Here is a 20,460-nt window from a genome sequence, read left to right on the forward strand (position 1 = left end):
ACAGGGTATAACCATCAGCTCATCTGTGAAAACCAAAGGCAGAAGTCTCCAGAATTCTACAGCAGAACAGCGTCGGAATCCAATGTGTATTTGAACAGTTTCCATTACCCAGATCACAGTTACAAGGACCATGCCTTTGACACGTTGAGCTTAGACAGTTCTGACAGCATGGAGACGAGCATATCAGCGTGCTCACCTGATAACATTTCCAGGTAAATCTTCTTTCCTTCTGATCCTGCAATGGTCATAGGGTCATCGTGAAAAAAGAGAATATGTACATGTTGACACTGTGATAGTGTAAATGCTGCTGATTGGTTAAGAAAACGTAAGATCATTAGACAGGCATCATATTTGTCTAGCTCCTCATAATCAGGTTAACTACACCTCACCTGTTTATTGAAAGATGGAAAACAGAAATATGAAAAGTCATAATGCTGAAATTTGCAGAGCAATCAGTGCTTCCTCACTTGATCACTGCAGGGAAGGAATTTCCTCTGATAGGAGAATTCTCCAGGATGTGCGCCACTGATGACGTACACTTCTTCTGCAAGTCCAGCATGTTAACCAACTAGATGCTTAAGCAGAAACACTCAGGCTTCCTCCAAAAGTCTTTTTGCCCTTTCCTCTCCCTTTTCTAGGTCAGTAAAAATGAAGAGATGACACTGAAAGCCTTGCTTTTCTCATCTTCAGAGGCTGTCAGCTCAGACACCATTTCTCAGATGAAAGGATTTTCCATGATCTGTGTAAAAATTCAAATGAGTTTCAAAATTGTGTGCAAACAATTTTCTCCTGACAGTCTGTTTTTTATTTCTGACACTATGGTAATGCTGTCGTTCCTGCTCACAGTCCTGCCCCAGCAGTTTCATAAGCACAAACAGAGACTGATAATTAATTACAGCTTCCTCACAGCACTAGGAATACCTTGGGAACACAAGGACAGCTTTTTTGGCTAGCATGTAGTGTTTTGCTTAGCATCTGTCTGTTCTGGCAGGGAGGCCCCCAGCTTTCCCCTTTCAGTCACTGCAGCGTTAAGAGTTTGAGAAAATACCAGTGGCAGTCATTCTGCTGACTGGTTTGCTTGGGCTTTTTTGGATTGGTTGGTGTTGGGTTTGGGGTCTTTTTTAAGAAAAAACATTAGGACTTGGGGTTTGAGGATTTCTGTTTTAAAAGGATAGTCAGCAAGTTTCTGATAGCTGGAGACAGGCTGGGAACTAATTCTGTGCATTGATCTAATGTGCCAGTGATATGAAACCTTCCTCTCTCTGACTTCCTGCTCTGATCATTTGGAAGGAGGATGGTGTGTGTCTGAGCTTACCATCTTGTAAGTTCAGTCTTCAGCCCAGGACTGGGGAGCCCTAACAGCTGTTGCATTTCACTGGCTCTGTTTGCTCTTCTGCTTCCCTCTGACTCTTGCAGCCATTGCCAGAGGAAAACAAAAAGAAAACAACATAAAGAAACAAATAGCCCAAATCAATACAAAAACCAGAAAAGGACCCTTTACAACAGATCTTTCTTTTTCTCACAAGGCAAACTTTGGTAAAAGAAGAAAAGAGTGTGAGCTGATTTTGTTGATAAAAATCTGGAAGTTAATTTTCCTTGACAAAATTTCCCTTAACCAAAACTAATTCGGACTGGTTTAGATGGTGTTTGAGAATATTTTGTAGCCATATCAGACTTTAAAGGAAAACAATTTATGGTGCTTTGTTCTGACCAATTTAAAATGTGTAAGTTATAGTCTATCATGTTTAAGGTGACAGAAACACTTTTTTTGTAGAAATGCATAAAATTTGTGGGTGCTCAAAGTACAGAAGAACTGCTGTAGTCATTCATCAACTCACCAAATGTACCTCTTGTTTTGTTATTGGCTACTGCACTGAATTGGATCTGAACACTGTCACCTCCATTCTTAAATTATGTTGGACTGCAAAATATTTTTTAAATACCAACAGATATTCTAAATAAGAAATAATGGGGTTTTTTGCAGTGCTAGCACTTCAAATGTTGCAAGAATAGAGGAGATGGAGAGACTTCTCAAACAAGCACATGCTGAAAAGACTCGGCTGCTTGAGACCAGGGTAAGCGTAATTTTGAGTACCTAAGAGCAGGCACGTAAGTTTGGATAATATTCACCTAATGCAACACAGAAACCTACCCAGCTCATGCCTAATAGACACTTAAAAAATACCTCTTCCCCCTTGGCTTCACCTGACACTACAACCTTGAGCCCATATGTAGTATCTGCCATCTCAAATGACAAGCTAATGGTAAAATCCCCAGAAACTTGGTCAGCATTGGCTTGACACCTGCTGGGGAAGCTGCTTAAGAAGAACCTTCATTTCTGTTTGCAATTCTTACCCCAAATTCCAGTCCAGTGTGCTGAATATATATTCCTGCCTACTTAAGGGATAAAAAGGTATTTAGCCCTAGAATTTAGCCCATGTCCTAGCTGGAAATGACATTTCCAGCTATAGTTTTGCATATAATTGAAGTTCTGTGTGTGCTGTTATACTTAGGAACGGGAGATGGAAGCTAAGAAACGAGCTCTGGAAGAAGAAAAACGCCGCAGAGAGCAACTGGAGAAAAGATTGGAGGAAGAAACAAGCCAGAGGCAAAAATTAATTGAAAAAGAAGTCAAAATACGTGAGAAACAAAGAGCACAGGTCAGATATGGGGATGTGAAATGGTGTTGAACTGCAAGACTTCCCCTTCATTTACAAAAAAAGGACTAAGTGTATTTCTGCCAATGGCAAACAAAACTTTCAGCTGAACAGATGGATTTAGTATTTCTGAGGTGCAATTGTTCTGCTAAAAGTATGTTTGGGCTCTTGGAGCCAAGTATTCATTTAAAGTTACATAACAGCATAGTGTTATGTAAACAATGCTAAACATCTATTTAGCATTTTGTATATAAAGCATCAATATTAATCCTATGAAATTTGTTACTGAATATAGGCAGAGCAGATTGTTTTGGCCAAAACGACAGAAATTTGTGAGTTTCTTAATTTTGTAAACCATTGGTGTGGAGTTGGTGGGTTGTTGTTTTGTTTTGCTTTTTCTTTTAATACATAAAATACCTTGAAATGTGAATTATTACTTCCAAACACTTGACCAAAAAGAAAAAGACAAAAAAGGAAGTTTTTTCAGCTCCACAACTACAGTAGAGAGGAAATACTATTTTTTCTAAAGTTAATCAGACTGTACAACATGAGAAACATTACTTCATTTAAAGTGTTATCTCCTATATATTTTTGTTTCTTCTTTGGGCTTAGAGGTACCTGACTTTTCTTTAGGGTTAGGGTCTTAGCTATTTGTTTATTCCTCCAGTAATATCTATAAGGTACAGCAAATAGACTAGGCAGTCATTGCTGGTATACCAGAGCAAGACAATGTCTCCATTTTAATAGATGTATTTAAGTGCAGAAGATTCCATACCATATTGGAATATCTTTCTGGTTTTATCTGTGCTACCTTTGCTAATGTTTTATCCAGCTGCTTCTAATTAAATATATTCATTTATTTGCTTTCATATAAAATGTAATTAGGAATGCTAAATTTTACTTGCTTGCCTCCTTTTTTTCTCAGAAATTTTGTTGACAGCTCAAGTATGGCGTGAGCAACAATGCAGCGCTGATATCTTTATCCCAAATTAGAGCAAGCATGCGTTGTAATAGAATGTCCTGTCAGTTACTGCTAATTGTCAGACTTGGCAGAGAGAAGAAGACTGAATTGGCAGGATGACAAAAACATATCTGTCAAACATGATTTTTTTTCTTTTTTATTTCCTTTGTACCATGAGACCATTTTTTTCCCCAGCACGTTTTGACACTTAGAAATGTAAATGAGAGGAAGGAACTCCACCTTTGCACTTGCCAGAGCCAGTGCCAGCTCGTATCATACAGGACTGCATAATTTTAGAAGGGTGCTAAGAGTCCTTGTGAGCAGCACAGCTCCTATTGCACCAAAAGGCTCTTAAGAATGCAATGAGGGAAAGTCCCTTTGATTTGAGACTCACAGTGGGGTTTAACAGGCTAACTTGAGGAATGGAGCAGGGGCAGATTAGTTTCTCCAGGTCACTGACTTCTCTGGAGCCCAGGGGGAGAGAGACATGGAGATGCTCCTTTCATAGATCCTTGAAAGCATCTAAAATCAGCTTCTGTTCCAAAGTAGCTTCTCTCTGCCTCAGCTGCAGAAGAAGCCTTCTGTGGGAGACCTGTCTTCTGTGTTTAAAATGAGGGGGTGATGATTGTGCCCAGACCCTCCAGGCACAGAAAACAGGAGTATTCCCTCAGTTGGCAGAGGTTCCAAACCACTGTCTCCTCCTGCTTGTTCTCCCAACTGACACTATCCAGGCTTGGTGCAGAGTCTTGAACTGCAGTCAAGAATGAGGCACTGTCTCCTGCACTGCTTTGTTGTCTCTTGCAGAGGGATGCACTTCAGCTCTCCGTGCCATACTGTGAACTAGTTATCACAGTTAATTTGTTCAGCAGAAAATAATTCTGTTTTGTTCACCGCAATCTCTGTGAAACTAACTGGCAGTTACAGTTTATTACCATTATTAATGTTTCCTGCAACAGCATATTCTTATCATTTATATATTATAGTCTGCATGCAAATACCTGTAGCAGTAGGATTTTAAAGAGTAGCATGTGTGCAGTGAGTATGTGATCCAGAGAAATAAAGGGTTTGCTTAACATCCTACATATGAAGTTCTTGGACTTCATCTAAGGCAGCAACACACCCTTACATTTAATTGATGTGTTAATTCTAAGATAACTTTTCTGTGCTGTGGCCTCTGTTTTACCAGCTTATCAGCTGTTGATTTCAAGAAACGTCTATGCTCTATCTGGCTTTTACAACACTGTAAAGTTAGAAGTTTAAAGAATTTTTCTTCTCAAGAAAATTGGAGCTACAGTAAAAGCTTTTTATTTTTCTTACATTTATTTTTAGACTCTATGAGCAGTTTTCAGTTATGTCCTTGCAGCAGAAAGCATCGGAAATGGTAAGGGTTCTCTTAAAAATAAATTATTTTCTTTTCTTTCCTGTAGGCCCGTCCCTTGACTCGCTATTTGCCTGTTAGAAAGGAAGACTTCGACCTACGAAGTCACATTGAAACAGCTGGGCACAACATAGAGACCTGTTACCACATTTCTCTCACTGAGAAGACCTGCCGAGGCTTTCTGATTAAAATGGGAGGAAAAATTAAAACTTGGAAAAAACGGTGGTTTGTTTTTGACAGAAACAAGAGAACTTTTACTTACTATGCAGGTAGGTTGCAGGATTGCTACTAGGGTACATCTGTTCTTCTGTTTTCTTATCAAACTCAGCTGAGTTATGAACAAGGAGGGAGTCCAGATAAAACTTAGATTTCCATTTCATCCATTCCCTTAGATGTTATGTGAATCCTTCCCTATACCATTCAATCCTCATGCAAGGTAAGGCAGAACTGAGCATACAAAACAAAACAAAGGAGATGCAGATGGGCAAGAGAAAAAATGGAAGATGATCAGGTTAAAAGTATACAGAATAATGGTTCTACATCTTTTATTTTTAAATATTACATATTTCCCCCAATGACTGAACGATTTCTTGTACCCTTCATACAAGAATATAATCTATTATACTGACCATGAAAATTGAAGTGAATGCTTCTGCAGTCCTGTGCTTAATGTGAAGGGTTTCAGGAAATTAAACATAAAGGGGCAGACTTTTGAGTTTGCCTTATTTTGAAAGTGTAAGGAATTTCAGATGAAGAATCCACAATACTTGAAAGGTGTTTGTGTACACGAAGTTGTGTTACACAATATCTGGAGCCGTTGTAAGCTTTACAGTACTTTTACCTTAGGGTAAACCCAGAAATGGGGAATTTAAGGACATACTTATTTCTCCAAATGCTGTGCAAATATACAAGTGGTTTGACTTAGAAGTTTCAGTTCTGAGGAAGCCACAAAATTAACATTGTGCTCTGAATATTGTTCAGAGAGGCAAGAAAGAGGCATATGCAGGATGGTCATTGCTGAGACGCAGAAGAAAACACCGAGTACAAAAACCACCCAGTTTCGTTTACTGACATAACTGTTTTCCAGCAACTCATAAGGAAATTAAAATTGAATTGATTCATTCATTACACACCCACTGCATATTTCTTACTAGTTTCCAGTAGAACAATGAAGAATGTGACAAACATTTTTTATTCTGTTCTTAACATCTGGTTTATGGGTTAGGAAGGTTTGTAACACACAGTAGTGTTCCCATCTGGTACTGATCTTTTTTTGTCTTTTTTTAGTAGTTATGTTAACATTTAATGGTTTCACTTCTGAGTGCAGTACAGTTGCCATAATGTAATCTCAATTACCAAAGAAAACTTTCGCTAATGTCTCAAGGTCTCCAGCCAACAAGCGTAGTTTTATGAGGAGTCTGTACCAGCTGCACTAGAATGCCGCTGCGTGTATGAGTGAGGATCCTTCTAGGTCTTGAAATACGTAGTAGATTTCCAAAATAAATACTGGTGCTGTAAATTCAGAGTAATTGAACTCTAAGGGAATGTACTGAGATAATGCTTTAGTTCTGCCAATGCACCGAACCAAGAACTTACCCTGAAGTCTGACAGCTAAGTGTGGCAACTGAAGCATCTGCACTTTCTGAACTGAAGCATTCAGGGAACTCTACCAAGACCCTTTCAATGGCAGCTTGTGGGTACCTGAAATAATCTGGTAACCACGCCCCGGGAGGGCTTGAAAAGAGAGTGGATCCCCTGCTTACTGGCAGTGCACAGAGAGCACGCTTTGTATAGCTTTGGGCTGTGTTTATCTCGGTAACGTGTGCTGTAACCTCAGAATCCTGTACCTCAGTGCTTCAGTACTGCTTCTCTGGGGGCTGGCAAGAAGATTCCCAGAGCTGCATCATTTGCTCTCTGGGATTTCATTTTGCCATTGTATGAACCTTTCAGATTTGCCTGCAGCTACACAGAGTGTGTAAGCTGAGTTCCCCAAGTGTTTAAATGACAGCAGAATCCCTTATGGGACTGATAAAGATGTTCTCTGCATGACTGTTCAGTGTTGAGATGATACTATGACTTGGGGGCAGAAAGCATTATATTCCCCTAATTCAAAAGTGCTGGGAGTGAAAGGAAGTTTGCTTTTCAGTGTCCACATGCAGTTGGGATACTTCCTAACAATTTCTCTCTCCACTGCAGGAAAATGGAGGGTGGATGGTGCCCTGCCATGCTCCTTTTTCTTGTGAAAAATTATAATGGTAACTCTTAAGTTCACATATGAAGAAGCATTTTTTTTAAAGAAGTGCATGCACAAACTGTGTTCTAATATAAAGGTTTTGCTGTCAGATTGTATTGAAAATTTGATCATCGTTACAGTCTTCCCTTGAAGGCAAACTGGAGGTCTTAGCATGCGAACTGTCTGAAGTCTGGCTGGTTTTCATGGAATTGAAACAGTGGATATATCTGAGAGACATCTGTCCTGCTGTGGGCTAATACATTCCATAACATTAAGACACTTCAGTAAAGGGAGTGACTTGCCAATAGATGAGGAAATTACAAAAGCTTTTATCTTTGGAAACTAAGTGAAAAAGAAGACAAAGTCAAAAATGCATCTCTCAACAAAACCAACAAACTAATGAGAAAGATTGAAGGTTTCTGTGGGATTTCAAATGCAGAACTGTTAAGTCAGTTACTTACCAGCTGAACGTATATGGAAATGCAAATTAAGCTTTTGCTTCTTACTTTGCTTCATTTCAGTTCTGAAGTCATTCTCTCTTTTCTGTTTTAGACAAACACGAAACTAAATTAAAAGGTGTAATATATTTTCAAGCTATTGAAGAAGTCTATTACGATCATCTAAAGAATGCATATAAGGTAAACTTTGTTATTGCTGTTTTAATGACATATCACATAGGGTACCCAAAGTATGGTAGTTGCTGTAAAATTAAAGGGAGAACTAACATTATTGGGAAAAAAATATATAAACAAATACTAAAAAAAAAACCATGGAGTGGAGGAAAAGGAAGCTAATCAGTGACTAGGCACTGTTTTGGGGCTTTTTTATACTAATGGAAGCAGAGATAAAATTGGAGTTGCTGCAAGGAGTTCCTTAGTCCAGTGGCAAGACTACTGAAATCAGTGGTTTGGACAAGTCAAGGGCTGGCTACATCTCTGTGTCCCAGGGAGAGAGTGAACTGTGCTGGCTGCTCATGGCACCCCTGCCTCTCTCAGTAATTTAAATGAGCTGTGAACAATTTGTGAAAGTCGCTGGACAGAGTAGGGGAGTTAGTCATTTAGGCATGAAACAACGGCTTGGAGCCCTGTAGTACTATGTAATGCTCTGCTGGGAAAACGGTGTAAAAGGTGTTTATAGTGGCTACAAACACTTAAAATGGATCTCTGCTGCAATATAAGATGCAGTGCTACAGCATTTTATCTTTCTTCTTAACCCTATTCATAAATCTCCCTGTAAGCAATTCCACTTCTGTTACCCATAAATGGCTTTGATTTCACTCTTTTGATACCTTCTTTGTGTTTTATTCTAGAGTCCCAACCCATTGCTGACCTTCAGTGTTAAGACCCATGACCGCATCTACTACATGGTTGCTCCTTCTCCAGAAGCCATGAGGATATGGATGGATGTCATTGTTACAGGCGCAGAGGGCTACACCCACTTCATGTTGTAAGAAAAGGGGAGCAAACAGGGCATCCTGCAATAACGTAACTAATGAAGTTAGCCATAGCCAGTGACAGCTGAAAAGCCAGTGAATACCCTGAAAGGTCCTCCTTATGATGTGCACCCGAAACCTCAGGTTGAGAGGGGGTTACAAATGCATTGAAAAGGGGGGGTTGTTACCTGTTGTAGTTGATCTTTATAGGAATGAACGAGCTAAAGCTCTTGAGGGAATCATAGTGCTCCAAAATGGATAATCAGGCAGTTTTAATTACAGCATCTTGACTGAATGATAAATTTCTACAAATGCTCTTATGCAGAGAATGTCTTTGTAAATTTATACTGAACAGTTTACAAACGTGCGTGTTCTCATTGGTATGCAAAAATTTTAGTAGTGAAACAAAAAGGTAATAAGCATATATTTTAATATGCAACATTTGACATTTATAGATGATTAGGTGACTTTTTAAAACTTTTAGTCAAGTATTTTATAAAAATACAAACAAAAAAGCAGCCCTAAGGTACACACAGTTCTTGCCTTAGTAGTTAAGTGTTACAAGACAGCCAAAGAGTTACATGATTCCCTTACGTCTTCATAGTTACTTGTACCTTTCTGTAAGGGGACAGTGCCAAAACTCTTAATGACTTTAAATGTAATTAAATTGTTATATTATGTGTATTCAAACACTTTGTGGCAACAACTGTATGCTTAAAGTTTGCATCTATGGAGCTCAACCAGAAAAAAAAAAAAAGAGGATAGCTTTATAAAGATGCATTTTTTTCCTCAAGGATGAGAAATAGAAACACATGTATTAGCTTCCTCATAAAAAGGGATTTTTTTTTAATCATCCCTGTTGAACAGAATAAGCTGATCCTGGACCCTACAGCAATTTTGTTTTATGTAGTAAGGTCCCAGTGTGGTTCTAACCTTACTCTGTGCCAAGTGAACACTCTATTGAAATCTCTCAAACATTGCCTGCTGTGAAGCCAGCACCAAAATCTCGACCTATTTGAATTCTTTGGAGCCAAGCTTTCAGCCTCAGAGAGTTGTTTTGTTGTTTAATGTATATCTGCACAGAATAATGCTGTCAAATAGAATAAAAAAGAGAGATGTGAGTTCTAAGAGTTTACACTAAGCAGTGTATGAATAAAAACCCCTGAAAGCTGGAAGTAGTAGAGAATCAAGATTCCTAGAACAGCAAAAATACTGAGGGTGCAGCGGTCTCCTATTTTAAAATCACCTCCAAGTCCTTGAGTAATACTGCAAAAATATAAATTATTTAATTGAAACAAACTTGAAGAAAGTGTCATGACTTTAAAGAGATTGTATTTCAGTAATTGAAACTTACATGCTCTGTGGTTTGTGTATGAGAAGGAAGCATATTAGCTTTTTTTTTCTTGATGAAAAGTTCATAACTTTTGATTGAACAAATAAACTGAAAACAGAATAGAAGTATGCTGGCAGAATATTTTTGTTATACTTTTTAAACCCTGTGACTAATGAACAGGTTCATGGTATACACAGGTGATGTGGTTGTTCTAGCGTGACAAACATCAGTTTCGACGTGAATCATAAAAGAAGAGACTGTTGTTGCAAGATAATTGTTATCATCTGTGCAGATCACAGCCTGTAATCTATAATTTAAAACACTATCAGATAAATTGCTTTTCTTTATACAGTTATTATTTTTCCCTTATGTATCTTGATTTTACTCCTAAGTATAGTTAAAAAGGTTTTCTAATAATGATTTTGTATCCTGCATGATGCAATGAAGGCATTTCAATAAACATTTTTAAAAATACACTTGTTTCAAATATTTTCTTGCTGCATTATCCTGAGACATTTCTGCTTGTCTTTTAAATAGATCTATACAGTCGTGAAAACAATACTGTGTTTCTCAGTAACATTTAATTGAACTATTGCATGTATTTTCCCATAAAACAGCTGTGGAAAATAATCTTTTGGAGAGCAGTGAAATTAGGAGTGTAGTCTGTTTTTCACATGTACATAATATTATACCTTTTTCATTTTTTATGAACCTGTTTGAAAAATTTATCACTAGCTTTGGATCTTGACAACTTTTTTTGTTTAACTGCAAACCAGACATTGATTTTAAGGATTTCAGAAGTTTTCCCAATATTTGACTTAGACATGACCTGAATGGGCGTGTTAACTCACTGTGGAAATGAAAACCAGTGTGGTTTTAGGAGTGATTTGTTTTCAATAAGTTTGCCATCATCACGAAGTGGGGTGGGTTCTTTGGTGGTGTACATCAAGACAACATCAGCAGAGCATGGTGGGAGGCACCCCCTCTTATGATCAGTCTGCACTGACCATAAAAGCCCTTCAAGCTCACCCCCCTGGGAGTCAAATACCTGCTTACCCTGAAGGCTCTCAGGTAACTGCAAACCACGGAGTATGAGTCTTAAAAATCTCCTCTGCGGTGTCCCATGACCTACAGGCACTGGCCTGGTGCTTGGGTGGGAAAACAGCCTTACCTTGGCAGGCACTGACCTTTCCTAGCATTCATTTTCATGTGCCAGGGGAGGTTGGACATCAGGAGGAATTTCTTCATAGGAGGGGCTGTCAACATTGGAATGGGCTGCCCAGGGAGGTGGTGGAGGGACATCCCTGGGGGTATTCCAGAAATGACTGGATGTGACAGTGCTATCATCAAGTTGACGTGGCGGTATTTAGTCAAAGGTTGGACTTGATATTTGAGATCTGTTCCAGTCTAAATGATTTGGAGAGTTTATGATTGTTTTCTTTGCTTTGTGGCTGCCATGGCCTGCATATAAAAGGTACACTGCCTAAAGATTTAGTTCTGCCTCCTGTACTCATATACCTGCGAAAAACAGAATAAAACTTCAAAATTCTTAAGAAGTTTAATAAGGGAATAAAATAAGAGACAAAAGTCCAGTGCTGGGGTGCTCCTGGCAAACAGCCAAAGAACATGCCTGGTCCATTAAAACGGTGTTATTTATATACTGTTACTTTACTGAGATACATACATTATTCAAACATTCTTGTGAACAGTTTGATGTTACTGGAATTCTTCTGTTTTCTTCATACTCTGGCTTATCTGCATGACATCCTGTGTGTCAAGTTAATATATTTCATTCCTCCTTGTGTCTCCATCCAGTTGTTTTATATCCTCTGATAAGGATTGTGTCCCATTTAAATTTTACACGGTATTTTCTAATTGTCGTCCAATGCTCTGGTTTGTGTCAGGCTTATCTGATCACTTGGAGAATTCAGTCAGGGGAGAAGGGGGGGGGGGGGGGTAAACATGATTGCCTTACACCATTTGTTTGGGTAACATAAAGATATTTTAACACCCAGTGTTTAGTTAAGGCTTATCGTATATTCATCACACTACTACTTCTATAAGCTATGCAGTGCATAAACTGCAGATTTATGTTATTCGATTACGTTATACTAACAAACAGCTAAATAAAGATCTATATGACAGTATGTCTTACTACTTATAATCAATGCAGAAACTAACGTATAAATGTGAAAGCCAACATCATACTGCAGTCCTTTTTTTAACATACCTAAGGCTGGGAAGGTGAGGAGGTGCGAGTCTGCTAATGAGGTCCCTTCTCCGCTGTCTCGAGGGTGAACAAGCCCAACCCTTTCCCTCGGCCTCTCCTCCTCAGAAAGGCGCCCCAGGAGCCGCTCCGGGAGCTCCGCGTCCCTCCCGCCCCGGGGAGCCAAGACCTGGGCACAGCACCCAGAGGTGCCTCCCCAGGAGCCGCTCCGGGAGCTCCGCGTCCTTCCCACCCCGGGGAGCCAAGGCCTGGGCACAGCACCCAGAGGTGCCTCCCCAGGGCTGCGCAGAGGGGCTGGATCCTCTCCCTGCACCTGCTGGCAATGCTCTTCCCAGTGCACGCTTTTGGCCTTCTTGGCTACAAGGCTCAGCTGGCTCGGGGGAAACACGCACGCTGGGAAATGACCTCTCCCTATCTTGACTTTTTTTATTGACAAAACCTCGCGGTTTCCCAGGCAGGCTGGGCCCCGACCTGCTCCCCCCCCGCCGCTTCACAGGCGGAGGAGGCGCGCGGCGCGTGCGCGGGCGGCGGCCATGGCGGCCATGGCGGCCATGGCGGGAGCGCTGGCGTGGGGCGGCCGTGCCGCGGCCCTGCGGGGATCGCTGTCACCCCTGAGGGCGGCCCAGGCGCTCCTGGGTAAGGGAAGGGCCGCGGGGAGCTCGGAGCAGAAGGGGTGCCAGCCGGAGGGGAGAGGATGTGTGTCGGTGCCGGCTGTGACGGCCGCCGGGCGGCTCTGCGGGTGGCGCCCTTTCCTCCCTTCAGCGCCGTGTCCGCCGGGAGGGGCCGGGGCGCGGCCTCTGGTGGGGACGGGCATCGCAAACTCGGGTCCCTTCCCACAGGGTTCCTGGCTGGCTTCTCTCCCCGCCAGGCCAGCGCGGGGCTCGGTGCACAGGGCAGGGCAGCTGCTTTTCCACGTGTGTTTTGTTGGCTCTAAGCTCTTGCCCCGATGGATTTTGAGGAGCCAGTTCGCTTGACCGGGTGTGAAACGTGCCTGCCTGTAAAGCTCTGCCAGGCACCTGAAAAGCTCTGCTGGCATCCAGTTCTGAGTGAGATCGGTCTCTGCCCAAACATGCAGTGACCCTTCTTGAGGTGTCAGACCCCGTGCTTGTCTGACCTGTCGAGTTTATTTATTGCCTTTAATTGGACAGATGAATCTCATCTAAGGTTGCTTAATGAGTAAAACTTACTTGCCACCAGGGGTGCACATTTTGCAGCTGCATAAAAGCTTGAATACAGTGGGGTTTTGTTGCTGTGTTTTTCTCCCTTTCTGTGTGTTTATAACAGTAACATTATTAGAGTATCTGTTCAGTTGAGTGCGTCTTTAGGTGCTTTGGTACCAGGCCAAGCAGCAGTTCCTGCTGGAATGTGGGTGGTTGAATGAAGCCACCCACAGGTATGGTATGGACAGAGTTGAATCCATTACCTGTCACAGCAGCATTAATCTGTCACTGCTGCTGGCAGTGGGGAAGATCTCAGTGCAGGAACATTCCCATAGTTGTTCAGAGAACTTGTTTGGCTTTGCTATGTAATGTAACACTGGTCTCAGTCACGGTTTCTGGTGTTCATAAAAGTGCACAGTGACTCCGATATGAGGAGAATTCCAGAGATACCATCAGGCAAGTGTGCCATGGTCTTCCTGTAGCTATTACCTTCTATCTGCAACTTGCTTTTATAAACACAAATATCTGCCTTGCACCCTTCAGAAATGCTTCCCTGCTCTTACCAAGGTCTTTGCTAAAATCAGGAGGAGAAATTACTGGATAACTGCTAATGGTTTTGTCTGTCTAAAGAGAAAGTCTGAGAGGGTGACTACACTGAGCTTTGCTTTTGGGTTGGCTGCAGTGGTTGCTTTAGGGGTTTGCATTATTCAGGTTGGGATTGCTGCTGGCGCTTCCATTAACGTGTTAAATGGAAGAATGGTTTGTGAAATAGCTTAGACAGTGGTTAAGTCTTGTAGCTGCAGTTGGAACCCTGCCCAGTGTCAAAGTAATTTGAGGACACCTCCAGCGTGCTGCAGCATGGAAGACAAGTAGCTCCAAAGATGGCTATCAGGGCTTAAGGGGGAGAAAAATAACTCCCAATTATTTTTCTATTCCATTTAGCGCTTTTTGGTGTGTCTCCTCTTACTGGCACCTGAAGAAGTGACTGGCTTAGTGAGAGACACACACAAATCAAAAGCCACAGTGTGGATGCATCTGAATATCTTTACTGTGGAAGTCGTTCACTTTTATAAACAACTCATGCCTCAGTAGGTTAAAGAACTACCTCATCATTTGAGGAGCAATTTAATGATTTTAATTTGTAGTTCAAATGATACAATTTCTGTTGAACTGTAGGAAAGTGCTGAATGCGAGCTGCACCCTGTATCTGTTAGGTATCCACAGTTAGTCATGCACATCCAAGTTTAACAACAAACCAACCCCCAAAACCCCTTGAATGTAATCTCTTTGGTAGTGACAAAACAGGACTCAAGGCTGCAGGACAGCCTTAAGTGTGTGATACTGCCAGGGCTTGGGGTTTGCACTATTTATCCACCCTAGGAAGCCGTGATGCTTTATTTTGGGTTACATAGTTTCTGTGCCCCACTGTCGAAGAGCCAGTCATCTTCTAATCTAAGAGTATCAAAGTCTTAGAAGACTTGACCAAGCTTTCAGTTTCACAAATTACCTTGCTGAGTTGGATAATAGGGTGGATTAAGTCTACTTAACAGCTCTCTATGAATTACTTGTCCTCACCTTCAGTAGAGGGACAACTGCCTGCTAAAGTTAGATTAAATCCTGTAGCAGCTGTTGAGATTCAGCAGAATTATTAATTAGTTAGCATTTCCTCTGTTAATCTTATTTCCTTATTTGATGTTATTTATTTCATTAGGTTTAAACAATGCTAATGTTGTTTTATGCTCATCATGATGAAAAAATTAGTCTCAAGATTCTTTCCCAGTTCTTGATTATGAACTTGCACCCATATGTCCATATATTGTGTGGATCCAGGGTTTTGATAAAAGTGCAGTTTTATCCTTCAGTTTTCATTTTCATGAAAAATCTATCACCTCATGTACTTGTAAACTTGCATTGCAGAGAGTACTCTAGTCTCAAAATTATGCTTTTTGAAAATAAATGGTTAAACTAAGCAGATACTAAATGGGAAGTTTTTTCGTGAAATGAGTCAATGTATTCAAGATGGTATGAAACATGTGGACTGATGAAGTCTAGGAAGCCTTAGTGTTTGTCTAAGCAAAGTCAACCACTTTGCTAATTGCTGAGTGAACTCTCTGAATGGTTGGCCTTTAGTGATTTGAGAATAAATCACAATAAACTTTCTCTTTCAGGTTCATCGGTACTTGTCAGACACTGAAGAATATAGGAGACACTTTTTTCTTCTCTCTTATTTTCACATAATATGTCCATATTTGCCAAACCCTGGGTTTATAAAAACTTGTGTTTCTGCCAAGGTTATCATGCTGATCGTACTAAATAGCTTCTCTGATTAGTTTGCAGGCTGAAGTCATCAGTCAGCTTTCTTTCTCGACCAGATCGACCAAATATTGCTTATCAGAAACTAAAAGGGAGGAATCCGGGGGTTATTTTCCTTCCAGGCTTCAATTCAAATATGAATGGTCAGAAAGCAACTGCCCTTGAAGATTTCTGCAAATCTTTAGGTCATGCCTTCATCAGGTACGTGGAGGAGGAATGCTCTTGAGAGAATGAAGGGGTTTTAACACAAATACCTAAACTTTGGCATTTGGATTGGGATGCTCCCTGTGCTAAGGGAGCTTGTATACAAGATAAGAAATCTTTATTCCATTTCCAAATGTAGGATTTCTGTCAGTAGAGAGACTGAGGTAAATCAGGAATGTATGCTGAAAGCAATTCAGAAAATTCTCTTATTTTCTGCGGTCCAGCCATTGCTACATGTTACAATCAGGCTGCAGGCATAAAAATTAAAGCTTAAAAATTACAGATCTGGAGTTCTGTTATTTAAGTTTCCACTATAAGCACTGTCCTCACCTGCCAAGTCTGATTAAGTTACCCCGTGTCTTCTGTGGGTTTAGAAAAACGTGCCCCTGCTTGGTGATGCTGTTCTTTTGATATATGAGATTGAATGCTGTGTGTCATAAGTCTTCGTATTTGGGTTCAGTGTTTGAAAGAGTTTGTACATTTTAAAAATAGCTTTTAAATTGAAGTGTCTGAGGGTTCTCCTTTTTGTCTGTAAGGGACTTTTTTTGTCTATTATTGTAAATCATGATGTTATTACAAATGATAGAGAATGCTGCACAACTTAGTTGTCTATGTTGTATTTAAACTCTTTTTATGGGATTTCTGGTCCTAGTAATAAACAGGACCAAGTAAGAAAATACTCAGTGTAGTATCTTGTCCCCTGCTGATTTGATTATACCGTAGTATTTAGTCAGTGCCTGTGTTGTTTTTTCAGATTTGACTATACAGGATGTGGAAGTTCAGATGGTAAATTTGAAGACTGTACAATTGGGAAGTGGAGAAAAGATGTCCTGTCTATACTGGATGAACTTACAGATGGACCACAGGTTATACTTCATTTTTAAGTATAGAATGCTGGTTTTCCCTCAGGGTAGAACCTTGATCAAAAATTGGCCATAATAGCTCTGGTCAACAGTAGCTTTTGCTGAACAGCTGACACCTGCTCACTTCCAAGCTGAATCATTTGAGAGGTCGTATTCATAGGAGCTCTTTTGCAAGCAGGTAGGTCACAAAATCATGGAAGCATGGGTTGGCAGGACCTCCTGGAGGTTTTTTATTAGAATCTCCTGCTCAGAGCAGGGCTGTTGTCCCAGAGAGTCTGAGAAAGCCTCATGGTGGAGGTGCCACCTGACAGGGGACAGGGAATTGTTCAAGGGCAGTGTGGCCATGTTAATGAAAAAGTGTGTCACTGTCCCATGCTGATGCATTAATTAAAGGATTTGCAGGAAGATTACAGGATACTCCATATGATTAAAATAGCTTGGAAAAACAGGCAGGAGAGGCAGCATTTGATTTCTTCAGTTACTTTAGAAATTACTGTGAGAAAGTTGGAATCTCCTATGACCTAAAAATACCTAGTATTGTGTTTAAAACAATTTTGTATTATGAGTTGCTTTTGTTTACTTCTTTCACTGCACTGAGGCTTTACCATGTGCATTTATCTTGAGAAGGAAACATAAAAGTGTGCATATGATACTGAATTGTTTCAACTCTCATTTTGTTTACAGTGTTTCAGTCTCAGAGAGCAATAACCAGCCATGCCAAACAGAATAATAAATACCAGATCTTGTGGTGCTTACTCAGGCAAAATTTCCACTGGAGGTGACAGCAGTTCTGCCTGGGTAAGGACAGCAGGATTATGCCCAAGGTTTAAATAGTTGAACCAAGTGAAAACAGATACTTTGTGCAAGAAGAAAAACCTCTTAGCCATTTCCTATAATATAATATTTTCTTCTCTTTTTTTATTTTCTCTTCCAGATTCTGGTGGGCTCCAGCATGGGTGGATGGCTGATGCTTCACGCTGCAATAGCACGCCCAGATAAAGTCGCTGCTCTGGTTGGAGTAGCTGTAGCAGCAGATCACGTTGTAACAACTTTCAAGAGGCTTCCCATTGAGGTAAATGTTGGTGGTTGGCTTTTGTGCAGTCTAAAAATCTTAGCAAGCATTTAAGAAATTATGTTATTTAAACTGTACTTGTCCTGCAAATTTAAGGTAAGTTCTTTGTGTTTGATTCATGTAACCTTACAGTACAAGACTAGTGTGAGCACTAGCCAGAGTGTGCTTATATTACTGTGGTTTAGAGGATGTGAAGTCAGATCCCTGCTGTTTGCAGTCCATTAGATTTCAGTGTTGAATATGTTATATTTGCAATGGAATTGGATTCTTGTGCTTTGAAGGATGGAGAAGTAGCCACTAAAGTAGCTGAGGTGGCACTAGATGAGATGAGTGACACGGGTTGTGTGCACAGAAAGGAAGTTCTTCACATTAGTTTGTTTGTAAAGACTATAAGATACAGGTAGTGGGAACTCCCCTTCTGAGATCTTCCTTGATGGTAATAATGTCTAGTCTTCAGGAAAGTAAATGAGGTGTTACATGGCAATAAACAATGCATACTTTAGAATAATGAAAATATTTTCCCAATTTGTTTGGGCTTTTTCTAAGGTACTTTGTAGTGTCAGTATTACTGTTTAGGACTCAGAATCTGAAAACACCTAAGAATCTTGAAACACAGTGTTTAGAGACACTTGTGACAAAGACTGAAAAGACTGATCACTGGAAAATGTCTTTTACTTAGGATTTCTCCTTGTTTGAGCATCAGTGAACTGATTGAAGCCAAGGAGATTTACTGTTCATGGTGGCTATACCTCTTTTTCTTTTCTGATAGATTCTGGCTAAGAAACTTAATTTCATTGGTGAATTTTAGCTAGATTAATTTGGTGAGCAGCTTTTGTGACATGGTAGGGGATTTGTCTTCTCAGGTGCTGTGAGAACAGTAATAACAGTAATAACACTTCTGCTAATAAAAATGAACAAGGTGAAATATTCTGCCTGGGGGAGTTTTACTGCTTTTAGAACAGAAATAAGTTGAGGTACTCTTAAGTACTCCTAACATCTGTTTTGTCCATTCTTTGCTCTCTTTTTTTTATAGGCACAGAAAGAAATTGAAGAAAAGGGTGAATGGAAGTATCAAACAAAGCATAATGAGGAAGGCTATTACTCCTTGACCTATGACTTTATCAGAGAAGCAGAAAATCACTGCGTGCTGAATAGCCCTATTCCTGTAATGTGTCCCATACGCCTCATCCACGGCATGAGGGATGGTGATGTCCCTTGGGAGATCTCTATGCAAGTTGCTGACCGTGTTTTGAGCAAGGACGTGGATGTGATCCTCCGCAAAATCGGCCAGCACCGGATGAGTGACAAGGAGGATACCAAGCTCCTTGTGAATACTGTTGATGATCTAATTGACAAGCTGTCAACAGTAGCATAGGCTGAAGAGTAGCATTAGTGCATGAACTCTACACCTGACTCTTTTCCTTGAGTAACAGAAGCCTTGTTCTTGCCCAGATGGTGGCAGGCCTGTGACTGTCACAGTAGGACCTGAGCTTTATCTGCTGTTTCCTTACCTCTGTTTCGTAAATACAGGTATTGTATTATTGCTGCATTTGCACACAGCCCAAAGTGTGAAGGAGTGCTGCTATTGTGTTCAGAACCTCTCCTTCACCACTTTAACCGTTTTTTTCACAAATTTCCTACAATTTTGTACTGACGTGTTGATTATTTTTTGTTACTATTGGCCTGTACAGTCAAACTTTATTTTCACATCTTTTACACCTATTACTATCCTTCCACTGTAACATCATTGTATCTTATGTGTGGAACCATCTGTGCAAGGCAAAATACAACTTGAGTGTTTGCTGAAGTTAGTTATTAGAATAGTGAGTACCATGAAACACAATACACAGATTTCAGAGAAATGGTTATTTTGTTACGAAACGCTGTTAAAAAGTGGAAGGCACACCCTGATGGTGTGCTTGGGGTACTATGTAGGGAAGAATTTGACTTCTAAGAATACAGGGCCTCAAAATCTTAAGAGCTTTTTATCTGTGCTTATCAGGAGGGTGTGTGTCATCTTCTCCAGGCTGTCTGTCTGTCATTATTCATTTGTGGGCCTACTGTTAAGGGAACAATAAATAATTTTGGTGTAAACTGAAACTGGATCAATAAGGTGACTTCAATAGTAAATTCTTCCAAGTGGGGAGTGCAGTGCCACAGAGCACCACTGCCTCTTTCCTATGACTTGGGAGCTTGGGAACAGTGTCTTCTTGAGCTGCATGAGTCCAACCCTGACAAGCTGTAAAGGGAACTTGATAGCTGGATAATTCTTCCAATGTAAATCCATAGAATTTAATAGGAAATGGATTTAATTGCAAGTATGACTGTTACCTGGGTTTTGTGCAGAAATACGGTACCATTCATACACCTGAGAGAGAGCTTAGGTGAGAGGCTGGAATTAGTTCAGGCTGGCCTTAATGTGTAACTTCAGTCAAAAGCATATAATTGTTTATGGGCTTATTATTTGAAGTAGTAAATGGCATCACTATTGTTACCTTAAAAGACTAAAGCTGCTGGGGGTAAGGTATTTGTAGAGAGTTTGTCATTTTCTGTTTTAGCTGTGTTAGTAGAAGTGTGCTGGACAGGGCTTTGCTGAAGTAGTGGGTTTTAATTTAAAAAAAAACAAA

The 20,460-nt window shown here is 40.4% G+C and overlaps 2 protein-coding genes and 1 long non-coding RNA gene across 10 annotated transcripts in view; 2 read left to right on the forward strand and 1 right to left on the reverse strand.

Annotated features, from left to right (window-relative positions):
• PHLDB2 (pleckstrin homology like domain family B member 2) overlaps positions 1-10,468 on the forward strand; it is an 82,180-nt gene extending 71,712 nt beyond the window's left edge. For all 6 annotated transcript variants that reach the window (XM_063393838.1, XM_063393836.1, XM_063393841.1 and 3 more), the window contains 6 exons: positions 5-212; positions 1,985-2,075; positions 2,514-2,660; positions 5,046-5,265; positions 7,782-7,867; positions 8,539-10,468. In XM_063393838.1, the coding sequence (XP_063249908.1) occupies positions 5-212; positions 1,985-2,075; positions 2,514-2,660; positions 5,046-5,265; positions 7,782-7,867; positions 8,539-8,679 (893 nt within the window). In that variant the 3' untranslated portion in view covers positions 8,680-10,468. The remainder of the gene's footprint in view (positions 1-4; positions 213-1,984; positions 2,076-2,513; positions 2,661-5,045; positions 5,266-7,781; positions 7,868-8,538) is intronic.
• Positions 96-12,589, reverse strand: LOC134548789 (uncharacterized). 3 transcript variants are annotated; one of them, XR_010079890.1, is made up of 6 exons: positions 12,225-12,589; positions 7,691-7,772; positions 5,259-5,443; positions 1,316-1,409; positions 468-739; positions 96-235 (listed from the first exon to the last, which is right to left on the reverse strand). It is a non-coding gene; the product is annotated as an uncharacterized LOC134548789 (long non-coding RNA). The 3 variants fall into 3 exon arrangements; XR_010079889.1 differs by having other exon boundaries at positions 108-235; positions 390-739; XR_010079888.1 differs by having other exon boundaries at positions 228-739.
• Positions 12,590-12,733: 144 nt separating this feature from the next.
• On the forward strand, positions 12,734-20,460 carry ABHD10 (abhydrolase domain containing 10, depalmitoylase). The gene is made up of 5 exons (XM_063393842.1): positions 12,734-12,857; positions 15,712-15,895; positions 16,653-16,764; positions 17,696-17,833; positions 18,867-20,460. The coding sequence occupies exons 1-5, from the start codon at positions 12,755-12,757 to the stop codon at positions 19,206-19,208; spliced, it is 879 nt and encodes a 292-aa protein (XP_063249912.1). The 5' UTR covers positions 12,734-12,754; the 3' UTR covers positions 19,209-20,460.

This window comes from Prinia subflava, chromosome 3, assembly GCF_021018805.1.
Source record: "Prinia subflava isolate CZ2003 ecotype Zambia chromosome 3, Cam_Psub_1.2, whole genome shotgun sequence".
NCBI classification, from domain to species: domain Eukaryota; kingdom Metazoa; phylum Chordata; class Aves; order Passeriformes; family Cisticolidae; genus Prinia; species Prinia subflava.